We start from the raw sequence: 17675 nt of genomic DNA, 5'->3' as shown, positions 1-17675 counted from the left end.
TGTCCGTTGTTCATATATCTTTTCATTGTATTTGAAATATGTATCTATTCTCCTTTATACAAAATTTGACAATCGTTAAAAAAAGTTCCATTGTTGTTCCATTTTTGGTAATCCGTGAATTCTCGGTGTGTTTGCGTTTTTTACATAGTAGAAAATTCTTTCCTTGGGCATCGTTGACATTATTACCATTCAATATTAACATTCTGACAATTTCACATGATCATAACCATAACTAACTATAAGACGGTAAATCCATTCTTTCTTCTCGGTGGCCATACGCTTTTTTTAATTTTTAAAAAAATTCTAAAATCGATCTCAAGTGGCGAATGTTTGATAAAAACGTTCACAATAGTAAACAGCCTCGATCACCTGTTCAATAGCTGTTCGATTACTTAAATCATTTCTCAATAGTGTTTTTCAAACATTTTTGTAGACGACTGCTATATTGCATTATTTACATATTTTAAAATGTTTGCTTAACTGTCTGCTCAAATTTAATATATTAACTAGATTTAAGAAATAAATATTAATATGTAGTCTGATTTTCTGTATACACATTTAAAAGAAAAGTTAGTTTTAAACACAAATGGGCAATTCATGGCACTTCAATATAATAACCGCGAGCCATGGCGGAACGATAAAAGGTGGCAGCATGGTGACATACCTACAAACATAAATAAAAATTCCATGTACTTTGTTTTTGTAAATTCGATGGACAAATGTCAAGATCGTACTGCGCCGGAAGTTGATGTATCAAATCAAATAAAAAAAGATTATAATCAGCTGTCCCATGCTGCCACCTTGTATCGTTCCACCATGCCGCGAGCAAAAAATAAACCTTTCTTCCATTCTCTGGCCTTTCGCGACAGCCGTTCTCCCTGTCAGCTATTATTTGGCAGGTAGGTATGGCAATGGAGGAATAGAAAGATTTTTCACTTGTATGAATTCACAATGCTCTTAAACTTTGTGGAAATGCCAAACCAAAAGGTACAAAATCAAAATATGTGCTGGTTTGTCATTTTTAATTTTTTTAACGCCAAATAAATTAAAATGTATGATATTAATGGAAAATAGTAAGGAATTGTTTTAAAATCGATTTTTGTGTTTCGCGATAGCTGCCGCACATTTGGAGCAACAAGAATATCAAGTCTTCCTCCGTCTGCTAACCTAAACTCAGAGGTCATCCCCCATAACTTGCCCACGTCAGCAAAGACGCTGTAGCTCCTTGCAGCTTAGCTAAACATCATCGCCCAGTCGAACTCTTTTAATTCATGGAGGCTGAGATCACCAGATGTACGGCCAAATCCCGTCGCCATGGTATAGAGGTAGTGTGCTGGCCCATTCTTCAAAAATATGATCGATTGTCCGTCTGCATTGCCTTGGCACCAAAAGTTCGTCCGCCTTAGCAGATTAAGTTTTGCGTGGTCATAAAACATGTATTTAGGTCCGCCAGTTTGTAGATAAACGAATACTCCAAGTTGGAAGGAAAGCTTGGCCTTGATCTTTTCTATGATATAAATATCTAAAGAATTTGTTGAAGAAAATCCATCAGGAGATGATCTCGGCATGTTGCGGGAAATTAGAATATAATGTGTGAGCTTGAAAGTCTGGAATACGACTGGCTGTTTGATTCATTGCCCACCAAAAAAATTTCCCTCTAACGACTGAAAATTCTGGTCTGCATAAAATTGCAAAATTTTTATGTAAAAAAAAATATCTTTCATTTTTTTTTTGTTTTTGTTATGAAAAAAAAAAAAAAAATAATAAAAAATAAAAATGTTGGAACAGTGAGAATTTTAAATTTTTTTAAACGCCATTTGCCTCTCATACATAACTGCCTTTGAGTTCTACTACGATCGGAGTAGATTTTACTATACGTTTAGAAATATGTATAATAACTATGTAAGCCACTACCAGATTTTTTTAAACATAAACATAAATGTAACTTTGTATTCCCCAAAAGATTATATATACAATTTTTCAGAAAACTTAATTGTTGAGGAAATTAGTACGAAAAATTTAGCAATAAAAATTTAGTACTTTTGTAGTACAAGTAAATACTGGCAAATAGAGTTGCCGAAAAAGTGAGGTTATGTTGTTGACATCACATATTTCATCATGGGTTTTACCTATTAATATTTTTATCATGATCATAATGATTGATGATTTTGTGGCCATTTGAAGTGGTCATAAGCTGAACTGATATACACGTTGACCCTATGTCACTCCTTTCTTATAATATGTGTATAAGCGAACGTCCACAGCTTATTCCAGCCAATAGGTGCATGCAAATAGAGTACACATTGGATGTTTCTCCATTAAATAAACAATTTTCGTTGTTCCGTTTAAGATCAAACAAATGTTTCTTCTACTTTTTTCAGGGAATTCCGTGTGATCCTTCATCAAAATCCATTGTCAGTATTTGCTAATGATGTTGAAATCGAGAGTACGCATGGCCCTGTGGATTATGATATTTCCAGAATATACACTGGCAATTTAGAGGGTAAGTAAGAATAAGAAATATCCATTTAGAAATAAAAGAAGACAGTCCAAGGAAAAGAAATGAGTGCTCTTTACTGTGAGACAGCTTACATCAATAATTCAATTTGTATTAAGCAAATAATAACAAGCAATAAAATATTTTTTCATACAATTTCCGTAAACTAATGCATTTATAGTGCAGACCTATACATACATACATGGATTATTGCAATTAGATTGCTACGAAAAAAAGAAAAGTTTAAATGAAATGAAACAGTACCAATAACCATAACACACAAGGGAATCAATGATTGATATGCAATGTTTTCTTCACTGTATGTAACTTTATATAATTGAATTTAACATTTTTGGGCATAACTTTTGCTTGTCTTTCATCTTGTTCTAATGCTATTTTTCGATAACTATGTCCACTATGTTTTCATTCGTCATTAGTGAGCAGCAATATCGCTGATTCTAACATCAATCTGAAAAAACTCACTTCACAATTCACTCGCTGCATATATATTCCTCAGTTGCTTAATCATTTCTATCTCCCATGGTTTAGCCTTTATGCGAACAGCCTTCTCGAATGGTTGTTTCTTTGTTCCCTTTCTTCTGGGTCTCATATTCGCTGTGGCTATATATGTATATGTAGTTTAACTAAGGTCGTCGCAGTTTATGACTGGGCTCGTAGTTCATGTGTACATACCTTTAAGTATAGCTGTTTTTAGTTCGTCTGCTTACTTTGTTTTTGTTTTTGTGCAGCATTTACTTAATAGGTTCATAGTGATGGACCGAGCTTGCTCCGCATGGTCGGGCTAGTACACCACCAATGGTGCTTGTTATCGGAAATTACCGGACCTATATCCGGAAAAGGACCATCAACATTGATACCACTCCCCAAAACCTTGTTCATACAACAAAAAAAAAAACATGAAAAAGTTAATCATATAGGCAAATAAGTGTCGTGCCGCTGTTACTAATACATGTCGGGTCACGAAATGTGCACCCACCTTTAAAAGATCACCTATGTGTATACACATCTAACCTTACATGTAATTAGTACTTATGCCTTTATTATCGGCATTTCCTCTTAACTTAATACCCATTGACACTATTTCTTTCTCTTTCGCGCACATATTTTTGTACAAATATCGGTTTCTCAGCTGTTATTTGTGGCAAAAATTTAATTGCGATAAGTCTCGTCGTCTCGCTCCTACCAGATCCAAATTGTTTTCTTCTCAGAGAAATGCTTTTGATGCGTATGTAGTTGGGGTACACCAATTATGGCTTTGTCGTTAGCGAAGTTTCAGTCGGCTTACCTCTCTTGCCTGTTTCCATGATTCCTGGTATTACTATAACAGGGCGAAAGGACGCAAGTGTTTTGATCGCCAACGAAGAGTTGATATACTTAAAGGCATTGATCTACTTGATGAGGGCTTTCTTTACTACTCGAGCGGAGCTGGCAAGACGTCAGCCAGTTATTATTGCCAGTTGCATGTTGTCTTGACGCTTGCTCTTTTGCAATAGTATTTGTTTTTTCTTCCATTTACCGTTTTAACGATTTGACTTGCATAGCCTTATTTGAAATAATATTTTATGGCACACCACTGTACATTTGCATATATCTAATACACACAAATATATGAGCGCTCTGTCCATTTGCTCGTTTATCATCTAAGAGCTTGAATAGCTGCGATGATTGTGCAAATATTTGAGCTCGCATTCTCAAATGTGTACTCGACTCGCATGAGCACATTTGCACAGCATCAACTTGTATTCGTGGATATATATGAATTTACATATCACAGTTATATAATCATACATATACACATATTAGCATACATTTCTACTTGTACATATATTTTTGTTTACTTGTACACTATGTGCGACCAGTTCTGCTCCCCCCTGCGTATCCAAATATACAATGCCAAAGTCCACCTTAGATTGAATGAAGGATGTCAAGGACGAAATATTTGCATTGACTTGCATCGACACTGTGTGTTGGAGCTATTTGGACTGGGCTATAGTTGTAGTTGTGGTAATGGTAGTGGCTATAGAAATGATGGTGTTGCTGGGAAGTCGTTATGAATTTGCTAGGAAGAGGATATAGCAATGATTGTTTATGGCTACAATCTCTTCTCACCTATCTAGTCTCACATTCACATCTCTGCATCACAACAGATAAAACATAGTCGCACCAAACAAAAGTGTTGAAATAAAATACTCGCAAAGCATTGGCAACTGTCCATTGCCGTAAACAATAACCATTTTTGTGTAGCCAAAGGCAATATCGAATGAAACATTGCTATATAAATTACCTCCTACGCTCTCTCCCGCACACTCTCTACGATTCGTCAATATCAAGGATTTTATGGACAAATTCTTACACAAGAGCTTGTGGAAATAAATAAATCTAAAAATCTAAAAGCTATTCAGTCACACATGCATACACATTCTACTTAGGCATATAGATGAGCTTTTGTAGCTACATAGATATATATATATATATTAGGCCGGGTCGATTTGTGGGGAAGCAAAAAAATCGCCCATTGCTCTGTGAAAATCATATTCTAGGGATCAAAATAAGAAACTTTGCCGAAGGAACCATACCTCTAAAACGAATTCTGATGTCCCCCCCCCCCCCCCCCCCTTTGGGTCGTAAGGGAAAATTTTGAAAAATCCCACTTTGAAATGCCTATGTTTTTTCTTTTTGGAGTTTATTTTTCTCTTTAGAAATTTATTTAGTCAGACCATATGTAAATGAAAAAATGAATTTAACTTAGTAATAGAAAAGAAATTAAAAAAAATTATTAGAAATTAGCGTTTTTACAACCCCCTTTTAAAACCATGGCATCACTGTGATACATTTGCATGCCGTAAACATAGTTGTGTGGGTTTTTTATTCAACCGTTTTAAAAAATGAAGGTTTCACTGTGACACAATTGCAGATCGTAAAATTGCTTGTGTTGTTTTTTTTTAAGCCACCACAAGACACAGCAGGTAGAATTGAAATTGTCCCTACCCAAAAGTTCGACCCAAAGGGGGGGACATCAGAATTCGTGTTAGAGGTATGGTTCCTTCGGCAAAGTTTCTTATTTGCATCCCTAGAATACGATTTTCACAGAGCAATAAGCGATTTTTAAATCGACCCGCCCTAATATATATATATTTTTATTTGTTCATTGAGTCTTATATTTGATACATCCAATATTATTTATGTGTTTTAATCACTTGCTGACAGGAGATCGAAATCAATGAAATTTTTATCCGGAAATTTGGAAGTTTTTTTCTTTAATGCTAAAAACAAGTTATTCATATTATAATCGCTTGACCTACACATACCCACTATCGGCCATAATAATAATAATGCTAATACCCAACGGATTAATACCCTCCAAAGCCCGCCCAACCGACGCGAGAGGTGCATCCGCATGACGCACGGATTTGTTTTTGCCGAGTTGTTGATAGGCGGAGGTTTGTTAAGTGTCGAGATCTAAAACTGCTCAGCTACAGAATACAAATCATCAGCTGAGTATTATAAAATAACAGTTAGAAATTATACATATACAACATTGTTAAGTAAGTGAACATTTTTAGTACGTAAAATTTTCTTTTATTTTTCTTTTATTTGATTTTGTAACGAGTTAAAATAGGATAGGACAGTTTTCTTTATGATAAAAACTGAATTCGTTATATGAATTAGTGTGAGTGTTAAAATCATGACACAAACACCGAGAAGGTTCATTTAATTCGAAATTGGTTCTACAGTGCCTCAAAATAAGAGGTTTGTGATGTCTTGAAACTCGTGACGGGACGTTAAAGTTTACTTCGTTCAAAAGAATTGGGCTATAAATCAATCGACTTAGTAGTTTAGCCCTAAATATTACGCCTAGCATTTCTCTACGACTTGCAAAAGTTGGATGATTGATAAGCTTCAACCGACTAGTATAAGGGGAAGGTTACACGCATAGTCCCACTGAAAATTCCTTAAAGAAATAAGTAGAAATTGCTTTTGTATTGATTCAAGTCTATCTGCATGAACTCGATATTTTGGATTCCAGACTATTGATCAGGAATCTAGTATCGGTCTAACTAAAGTGCTTAAAAGTGCTTTAGTTACATAAGGGTCACTAAATTCTTTAGACCATCGTTTCACGAATGACAGAACACCTCTAGCCTTATTGACAGTAGCATTAATATGAAGGTTGAAACTAAGTATAGCATCATCGTGACTCCCAAGTTCACAGAATAGTTTACTGTTAGAAGACAAATTTTATTAATTACGTAAGAGGTTATTGGCAAAGATCTTCGAGAGAAGCACATGAATATACATTTAATGAGATTCAGCAGGATTGAATTTACGTTGAACTAAGTAACTAGGCAGTTTAAATCCACAAGGGACGCAAGGGACGTTCTTCGATAGACGCATAAGACCCAAAAAGTTATACATCATCGGCATGCATTAAGATTTTGGAATATTTCATAGTGGTACAGATACCATCAATAAATAGCAAAAGCAGAATTGGACCAAGATGACTGCCCTGTGGGACGCCAGAGGGAACGTCTATGATATTTGAAAGAGTATTTTGAAAAATAACTGTTTGCGTTACTGGGTGAGACCAGTTTGGAAGCCAAGCCGATCCCGCTCATAGATAAGTAAGGAGTAGGAAACTTTATCAAATGCTTTACTGAAATCAGTGTAAATAACACCGGTGTGAAGATTTTTTCTAAATCCAGACTATTGATCCGTAAAAATGAGTTGTGAATTCAAATATATTAGTAATGGTAGATTTGCCTTTACAAAATCCGTGTTGCGGTCTGCAATCAAAGTAGAAATGGAATAAGTTAGCTGATTGGTAACAATAGCTTCAAAGAACTTTGGGATGGCCGAAAACTTTGCAATTCCTCTATACTTTTCTACACACGATCTACTACCACTTTTGTGGAGGGGTATAAAAAAAGATTTATTCCAAGCAGAAGGAAAAATTCCACGTTTTAGGGACAGATTGAATAAATCATTTAGAGGCTGATAGATGTGTTCGGCGCATTTTTTAAGAATAATTAAATCAGGACCGTACTTGTAAGATTCTTTCAAATACGTTAAATATGAAAAACCTTCATCAGGAAATATTGCTGGAATATTAATTATGTTAAGTGAGTTAAGTTGAATTGGATATTCATTTGAAAAAGAAGTAAGTTCATATACCGACTGGGCACCCGTTTTTATACTCAGTTGAGCAGAGCTCACAGATTATATTAACTTTGATTGGATAACGGTTGGTTGTACAGGTATAAAGGAGTCGAGATAGATATAGACTTCCATATATCAAAATCGTCAGTATCGAAAAAAAATTTGATTGAGCCATGTCCGTCCGTCCGTCCGCCTGTCCGTTAACACGATAACTTGAGTAAATTTTGATATGTAGTTTCCTGGGTACTCATCTCAGATCGCTGTTTAAAATGAACGAAAATTTCGAAAAAACGAAAAAGTGTGATAATTCATTACCAAAGACGGATAAAGCGATGAAACTTGGTAGATGGGTTCAGTTTATGACGCAAAATAGAAACTTAGTAAAATTTTGGACAATGGGCGTGGCACCGCCCACTTTTAAAAGAAGATAATTTAAAAGTTTGGCAAGCTGTAATTTGGCAGTCGTTGAAGATATCATAATGAAATTTAGCAGGAACGTTACTCCTATTACTATATGTGAGCTAAATAATAAAATAATTAAAAAAAATTTTTAAGTTAAACGGTTTTATTGAAAATAATACTTACATGAAATAATAATAATACGAAAAGCTAGAAAATAATTAGGTAGGTCCTAGGTACTAGTCATCACACTCCTTATCAATCTAGGGCGTTGATCAGACAATTAGACAAAAGCGTTGCGAGCGTGGAATTTCTAAAAATGTGAGGCGTAGCATAACCGTTTTAAGGTTCAGTTGGTTTTACTTATGACTATCAATAGAAATATGACGCGTCCAACGCTTTTATTTAATTGTCTGATCAACCCCCTAGATTGATAAGGAGTGTGATGACTAGTACCTAGGACCTACCTAATTATTTTCTAGCTTTTCGTATTATTATTATTTCATGTAAGTATTATTTTCAATAAAACCGTTTAACTTAAACATTTTTTTAATTATTTTATTTTCAAGTTATTAGTCTTTATTTAATTGCCTATTATTTCTCATTCTATTAAGTTCATTTAGTGACTCATTATTACAAGGACTCTTTCCTGACAATTTGCTACAACCTAAGTCCTCAATACATAATCCTTCCAAAGACTTTACTCGACTCTGCGCCACGTATGCTTGTCCCTCCTCCAACTCCAAAATATTTTGATGTCACTTCTACCGGACTGTATGCAATATTTGTTCCAAGCATGAGCCAAGTCGGACCACAAATACGATTTTTGTGAATATCTCGATCCATGCGCCATCTAGCGGCGATTCTTTTTCACAGGTCGATTTCTATTCATGCATGTATTATGTGTTCCAAATATGAGCCAAATCGGACCACAAATGCGAATTTTGCGAATATCGCGATCCATGCGCCATCTAGCGGCGATTCTTTTTCACAGGTCGATTTCTATTCATGCATGTATTATGTGTTCCAAATATGAGCCAAATCGGACCACAAATGCGAATTTTTCGAATATCTCGATCCTTGCGCCACCTAGCGGCGAGTTTTTTTCTTATTATTGCATTGTCATCGGGTTCTGAACTATATTCCAAGTTTCAAGCTTGTAGCCTATCGGGAAGTTACTTAAATTTCAATTACAAGATTCGTTCACAACGGCCATGCGGCCTGCCTGTCAACTCAAGCTAAATAAAACCGTTTAAAAATAAAAATTAGCAAAATTGGATGACGAACACGCCCACTTTTTAAAAAAAAATTTTTTAAAAGTCAAATTTTAACAAAAAATTTTATATCTTTACAGTATATAAGTAAATTAGGTCAACATTCAACTCCAGTAATGATATAGTGCAACAAAATACAAAAATAAAAGAAAATTTCAAAATGGGCGTGGCTCCGCCCTTTTTCATTTAATTTGTCTAGGATACTTTTAACGCCATAAGTCGAACAAGAATTAACCAATCCTCGTGAAATTTGGTAGGGGCATAGATTCTATGAGGAAAACTGTTTTCTGTGAAAATGGGCGAAATCGGTTGAAGCCACGCCCAGTTCTTATACACAGTCGACCGTCTGTCCTTCCATTCGGCCGTTAACACGATAACCTTAGCAAAAATTTATATATTTTTACTAATCTTAGTTCACATACTTATCTGAACTCACTTTATCTTGGTATAAAAAATGGCCGAAATCCGACTATGACCACGCCCAATTTTTCGATATCGAAAATTACGAAAAATGAAAAAAAGGCCATAATTCTATACTAAATATGAAAAATGGGATGAAACATGGTGATTGGATTGTTTTATTGACGCAAAATTTAACTTTAGAAAAAACTTTGTAAAATGGGTGTAACACCTACCATATTAAGTAGAAGAAAATGAAAAAGTTTTGCAGGGCGAAATCAAAAGCCCTTGGAATCTTGGCAGGAACACTGTTCGTCGTAATACATATATAAATAAATTAGCGGTACCCGACAGATGATGTTCTGGGTCACTGCCCTGGTCCACATTTTGGTCGATATCTCGAAAACGCCTTCATATATACAACTAAGGGCCACTCCATTTTAAAACCCTCATTAATACCTTTAATTTGAAACCCATATCGTACAAACGAATTCTAGAGTCACCTTTGGTCCACCTTTATGGCGATATCCCGAAATGGCGTCCACCTATAGAACTAAGGCCCACTCCTTTTTAAAATACTCATTTACACCTTTCATTTGATACTCATATCGTACAAACGCATTCTAAAGTCACTCCTGGTCCACCTTTATGGCGATATCCCTAAATGGCGTCCACCTATAGAACTAAGGCCCACTTCCTTTTAAAATACTCATTAACACCTTTCATTTGATACCCTTATCGTACAAACGCATTCTAGAGTCACCTTTGGTCCACCTTTATGGCGATATCCCGAAATGGCGTCCACCTATAGAAGTAAGGCCCACTCCCTTTGAAAATACTCATTAACACCTTTCATTTGATACTCATATCGTACAAACGCATTCTAAAGTCACCTTTGGTCCACCTTTATGGCGATATACCGAAATGGCGTCCACCTATAGAACTATGGCCAACTTCCTCTTAAAATACTCTTTAATACCTTCCATTTGATACACATGTCATACAAACACATTCCAGTGTTACCCTAGGTTAATTTTCCTACATGGTGATTTTCCCTTATTTTGTCTCCAAAGCTCTCAGCTGAGTATATAATGTTCGGTTACACCCGAACTTAGCCTTCCTTACTTGTTTTTTTTAATTCTGAAATTAAGCTACTTTTAGCAGAAGCTCTTCATCTACATTTAAACAAGCAGCGTTACTCATTAACGAAAGTTAACTTACTCGCTAGACATTTTTTTACCAAACTTCAATAGTAAGCTTGTTGTACATTAACCCATTAACGATCATGTATTAACCCAAGTGAAACCAAAGAAAATTTTCTTACGGACACGACGAAAAACTTGCTGACGTCAATAAGAGAATCTGAAAGATTTCGTTTACCTGGAAGCCAGCATAAGCAGCGAAAAACCATCCGCGTAAAGATCCAAGGGAGAATTACCTACTCTTGCCAACATGGGCCACTTTGGATTGAGGAGGCAATTGATCTTTTTCCGATCAACAAAAACCACGTTCTTCAAGTCTCTCAACATACTTATCCAGATTTATTGCTCGTAATAACGGACGGAGTAGAGAGAATATTTTATATACTCTGGGGTCATTAAAGGAAAGTTCTCCGTGAATAAAGGCACATAAACCGACTAAATCTGACACTAAAGTCAGTGATTTGAAATTGGAATTTTAAAATATTGGAAGTCAGCCCCTATCGTATTCGTCCACATAACGCACTTGTACTCCTTGTGATGATGTGCTTAGGCGGTATTTCATTTCTTTTTGTTGCTTTCAGGGGTGGACCCGTTCAACTTCAGAGTATAGGAACAAATTTGTATAGGCAGTTCGCAGTATTTTCATTTTTCAAGATCATAAAGAGTCAACCTGGTCTTAAAGACACCCTACAGCAGAACAGTGCATGTAGCCAGCGCTCGGCGACCTCAACCATGATAGCTAGTTATAGTCAGTTTTCTTAGCTAAGAGCCACCGCACGCTATTTCCTTAACAGTTCAACCATTTCGATTCATTTGATGGCATCAGTTCCTTCGTTGCTGTGGTACGCCCTGCTTTGTTTCCAAGCATTGTTTGGCCCGTGCTGCGATAATCATGATTGATGACGCTGTTTGATGAGCCAACTGCCTTTTCGAATGAAGAATTTCTTGTGGTGTTCTTCTACTGAATCGTAGAATTACAGTAGGTGCAGCCTTGGATTGGTAGTTGATACCGCCATAACTTGTTCAGGAGAGAATGCGGGTTGGTTGCTGGGCTTTTTGACTGGGTACTCATGGCACTGACCACTTTTTCGCGGCTGCTATCTTTTCTATTCGCCATTACTTTCGCTCATGCCCACGGCCGTTCTTTCAATTCCTTGTGTGAGTGCAGCTGCTGGTTTCACCTTGTTAGCTTATATTTGCTTTTGTTTTGGCTACATCTGGGGTTTGCTTTGCTGCTTGCGCGGGCTCGCTTTTTGTGTTCTTCTCCTCCGCCTCTCTAGCTTATTGAAGCTTCTTTCCATGTCAAGAAAGCGCTCTCTTCCATTATACTTCCCGGAGTATGATTGCCTACTCGTACGATATCTTTTGATTATGTTGCAAGTTATGTACTCACCGATAGCTTTGACGACATCAGCGGCAGATGCTTTTATATTGCAATGAAAGTAAATGAAAACTGACTACAGAAATGATCCTGTTAAGTATAGTATGGAGTGATCGCAGTGGGTTTGGAGGCTTAAAATATACCCGCGACAGGTATGCCTGTCGTAAGAGGCGACTAAAACACCAAAGCGATTCAAGGGGTTGTGTAACGCCACCCTTTCAAGGGGTTGCCAGAACTATATTGTGCTTTGTCAACCTCACCTATCCGTGACGAATCCTGTTTCTTTAACAGCCGAGGTTCTGGAAACCCAAGTTCCTCATGGATCTAGGGGGTGTGAGGGTGGGATTGCCTAGAAAGTTGCATGTGGTTATACCAAATCGTTCCCGAGATGGTCGGGCTGGTACCCTAATGATAGTTGTTACAGAAACGTACCGGATCTGCATCCGCAAAGAACCATCATCATCGATAGCACTCCCCAAGGCCTCCTTCATCGCTACAAGAACAACAACAACAGGTCATCAGGGGCGGCATATCTGTTTCTTGGTATCTCTTGTTTTATGAAAAAAAAAAAAATTCTTTAGAAATATCTTAAATTGCATAGAGACCTTTAAAATATAAATTTAGTTAATATATATTACATATCATTGTATGTATGTATATCTGCCTTCTTTTGTAGGAACTTGAGCACATTCAGTACGAAATTCGGGTTTTAGCAGTATTCAAATTTCTTTGCTTATTGTAATTGTATTTCTTGTATTATCTAAAAATTTTTGTGTTTGTTTTTCTAAACCATAGTGAGTATAAAACAGGAAGTGATTGCTTTGCCATCTATACACATACACACATACATAAATACAAGCACACAAAGAAAAGTGCAAAAGTGTTTCTTTCATATAAATATTATCGAAATTCCTATTATGGAAGGAAGTATTTATTCGAAGAAAAACGTAGAATTTGCCAAATATTTGAAAGGATTCATGCTGTTCGAAAGTTATTCAAATGAAGTGTGCATGTGTGCGTGAATTATTATATATGAAAAGAATTTAATTTGGTTTATATTTGGTTAATATACTTTAAATGTGGTATGTATGAAATCTTCAAAATAAAATTTTAATATTTTTTCATGAGAAATACGTTATACTATTTTCGTTGAAATTTTAAATAACTTTGAATATATTTTTGAATTTTTAAAATTCGTTAAGAGTACTTTTGGCAATGCAAATTTAATTTGTGTTTTCAACAGAAAAGTTTTGTTAAAGCTTCACTCACACTTAGCAAGTTAATTGGCCTTTCTAATTAATTTTAAAGTGATGGTGGTACGCGAATCCTTTTGCAGAATGGGTTGAGATCTTGGGGCTGTTTTTAGTGTAACAAATGGTTAAACCAACTCCACGCTGCAAAGTTGGTAAATCTGTCAAACCGACACATCCCTTAGTTTAGCCTCTAAATGAAGTCGAAAGAACCGAATTCATAACCATAATCGAACACAGAAAGCTTACTGAAAAACTGCGATGAATTTCTCTCTTCCAACCTATCTTAATCTTCGCTCACTTTGTCCATACTCTTACTGCTTTCGTTAATTTTCTCCTATTGACACCCCTCTGTTGTTCTCTTAACTCCTCTCTCCTACTTCTCTTTCACTACCTTGATTTCCAATTCCTATTTGACCCCTTTAATGCTATCCAGTTTCTTCTCTGCGCCTGCTCGCCGCCTTAAGTTTTCCTTTCATTCCTCTCAAGGCCACAACGGACGTCTTCACTTCCAAACGAGCCGTATTATGTATGCATGTACACCGCTTTTGTTTAAGTCATCTTATTCTATGGCATAATGGTTTGGTGGCCGGCACTCGAAAGCAGGAGCACAGCAGGCTGACTAGAGTGCAGCGAGCTGACGTAATGCTTATATTAATGGCACCACTCTCCGCATCCACAAGGACCCCAGCGGTTATGCGCAGTCTTCTTTCAAACGACCTGTATGATAAGCTCGAGGAGAGTTGTAATGCGTAGCACTAATTGTATTCGTGCGCTTGAGCGCCGTTGGATTTTGTCCTAACATTATTCTGGAAATTATTCCGAAAAACTTTAGTCATATTATATTAATTGAAGTATGGGCAGTGGTATATACCGAAAAGATCTTTTTCTTAAGTACTATGCTGCCGAGCAATTGCAATGGCTTTCCGGCAGAACTAAGAGCCAAAAAGGAGGCTACTCGGTAGTTACTATCTAAGAATCTAATGCTCGATGCGATTTACGCTGACAATCACAGAGCAACCAAAGCTCTTTAGGAAGGAGCATTTGTTTAAAGGTAGCAATAGATTGCAGATATTCGCTATACGATGCACCACAAGGGTTAAGTGGGTCCCAAGTCACAGGGTTGTAACTGGGAATTATGTTGCTGATGAACCAGTGAGGAAAGCCAGACTAGATTAACTCAATTAAGACAGATCGGTCCTTCTCTTGCCACGTGCAATCATTACCTCTTGACTGTCTTTACTGAGAAAGCCATGTCAGATGGGCACTGAAACAAGCTTGTGAGGTACCTCGACAAACCTGATCTTGAGTAAATGAAAGCCGAAGTAAGTTCATTGTTAATCTCTATCGTCTCTTCTTAGACCCATTCAATAGAATATTAATAGGACATTTATGAATTTTACCGGTTTCATTTGGGTATTATTTTTGGCCAACTTCGTAAACATGTTTGATTTGGTTGGGACATTTCCGTATTTTTAAACAGTTTTATTTAGCTTGACTTGACAGGCAGGCTGCACGGCCGCATGTACGGCCGTTGTGAACGAATTTTGTAATTGAAATTTAAGTAACTTCCCGATAAGAAAGTGACCTATGATGTCCGATTTGGCTCATATTTGGAACAAATATTGCATACAGTCCGGTAGAAGTGACATCAAAATATTTTGGAGTTGGAGGAGGGACAAGCATACGTGGCGCAGAGTCGAGTAAAGTCTTTGGAAGGATTATGTATTGAGGACTTAGATTGTAACAAATTGTCAGGAAAGAGTCCTTGTAATAATGAGTCACGAAATGAACTAAATAGAATGAAAAATAATAGGCAATGAAATGAAGACTAAAAACTAGAAAATAAAATAATTAAAAAAAAATTTTTAAGTTAAACGGTTTTATTGAAAACAATACTTACATGATGTAATAATAATACTAGAATCTAGAATATAATTAGGTAGGTCCTGGGTACTAGTCATCACACTCCTCATCAATCTAGGGCGTTGATCAGACAATTAAATAAAAGCGTTGGACGCGTCATATTTCTATTGATAGTCATATATAAGACCAACTGAACCTTAAAACGGTTATGCTACGCCTCACATTTTTAGAAATTTCACGCTCGCAACGCTTTTGTCTAATTGTTTGATCAACGCCCTAGATTAATGAGGAGTGTGATGACTAGTACCCAGGACCTACCTAATTATTTTCTAGCTTTTAATATTATTATTATTTCATGTAAGTATTGTTTTCTATAAAACCGTTTAACTAAAAAATTTGTTTTAATTACTTTATTTCCATTCTATTCAAGATCCATTTCGGTATTATCTTCAGTTTAATCCTGAGGTCATCGGAGGCCATCGGAAGCCATTTGAGGCTGTTTTGGAATTGTTTCTCTTCTGGAGTGTTTCGGGATTATTACCAAGGTTCATTTCTAGAAAACGTTTGAGAACTGTTTGGGCTTTATACAGCCAATATATCTGCAGGTTAGGTTAGGTTAGGTTGGGTGGTAGCTTCCCTGATAGGGGAAGCACACTTGGACAACATGACGGTCCGTTGTGATACCACATATAATAAACTAAACTAACGGTGACGTAGATATAACTACTTAGAGAATCGTTGGGTAGCAACGATAAAGTTCCGAATGATCCCGATCTCAACCTTGGATAGCTCCTCGGGAGATCCAAGTGAGTAACGACCGAAATACTTTCGCCTAGTTCTGGCAAAAGCTGGGCAGTCAAGCATAAAGTGATTTGGTGATTCCACCTCATCATCCTCCATACAGCTGCAACAGGATGGAGTTTCCAATATATTGAGACGTACCGCATGCATACCCATGGGACAGTGCCCTGTCAAAACCCCAATGACCATTGATAGGTGAGCCTTAGTGAAACCAATTATTTCAACAGACCTCCTGCCATCCACTTTCGGCCAGAAAGATCTTGATATCCTGCAAGACGTAGTGTCCGCTCAACGTTTGCTGAGCTGACTCGAGGCCCAGCTATGGAAGAGCAATCCACAGGTGGCTAGCGGAATCCCGAAATCCCTACAGCCATCTTCGTCCGGTTCAGTTGTACCGATTCGGGCTAAGAGATCCGCTTGACAGTTACCCGGAATATCACTATGGCCCGGGACCCAGATAATCTTAATTGTAAAATAATTCGATGCAATCGCAAGTGAGGTCAGGCATTCCCAGACCACCCTCGATCGCACTGTAGTTGACAAGGCCTTTATAGCCGCTTGGCTATCAGAGTAGATGTTAAAATCCCTAACCGTAGTAGCGCTGGATAGCATTTCATCCACCGCATCCTTAATCGCAGCAACTTCCGCTTGGAATACACTGCAGTGATCAGCCAACTTAAACTTGCGGCTTACATTTAGCTCTTGACAAAAGACCCCTCCGCCAACCTTTCCGTCCAACTTCGACCTATCCGTGAACAAGTTAACCGGTCCCATGCCCCAGATAATTCCTCTTCTCCACTCCTCCCTCGGGGAATGACTGGGGTGAAGGTTGTATATGGAGCGGCCACCGGCATGCAATAGTCCGTCCTGTCCGGGATAAAGTCGAAACTAGTAAGAAGGCTAGAGTGGCCGAAATCAGAAAGCATATAACCCATATCACGAAGCCTGACCAACGACCAGGCCGCGGCTGCCTTTCCCGCAATATCTACTGGATGTATATTCAGCATGACATTCAGTGCCAAGGTAGGTGTTGTTCTCATAGCGCCACTGATACCGATAAGCGCCGTCCGTTGCACTAACACTAACATTTTGGAGGTGCTCGCCGTGTCCAGTGCTTTCCACCAGACCAGCACCCCATAGAGCAGAATCGGTTTGACCACCTTCTCATAAAGCCAGTGTACTACTCCTGGCGAGAGCCCCCATCTCTTTCCGATAGCCCCCCTGCAGCAGTACAAGGCAACCGCGGCCTTCCTGGCCCTATCTTCCACATTGGGCCTCCAGGACAGCTTCTTGTCCAGAACAATTCCCAAATATTTAACCCTGTCAGTTGTTACCAACGGTACCCCTCCAATCGAAGGAGTTCTGAAGTCGGGTATCTTATATCTCCTTGTAAAAAGAACCAATTCTGTTTTTCCCGGGTTGACCGCC

At 37.5% G+C, this 17675-nt stretch overlaps 1 protein-coding gene and 1 non-coding gene across 2 annotated transcripts in view; one reads left to right on the top strand and one right to left on the bottom strand.

The window, feature by feature from the left end:
* Kul (Kuzbanian-like) overlaps positions 1-17675 on the top strand; it is a 454968-nt gene that overhangs the window by 258333 nt on the left and 178960 nt on the right. The window contains exon 4 of the mRNA XM_067760833.1: positions 2382-2503. Within this exon, the coding sequence (XP_067616934.1) occupies positions 2382-2503 (122 nt within the window). The remainder of the gene's footprint in view (positions 1-2381; positions 2504-17675) is intronic.
* Positions 12341-12437, bottom strand: LOC137238956 (small nucleolar RNA U3). Its single transcript, XR_010949259.1, has one exon. It is a non-coding gene; the product is annotated as a small nucleolar RNA U3 (small nucleolar RNA).

The sequence above is a fragment of the Eurosta solidaginis genome, chromosome 1 (assembly GCF_040869045.1).
Source record: "Eurosta solidaginis isolate ZX-2024a chromosome 1, ASM4086904v1, whole genome shotgun sequence".
Taxonomy (NCBI): Eukaryota; Metazoa; Arthropoda; class Insecta; order Diptera; family Tephritidae; genus Eurosta; species Eurosta solidaginis.
The sequence above is the reverse complement of the archived record's forward strand: the minus strand, read 5'-3'. Positions and strand labels throughout refer to the sequence as shown.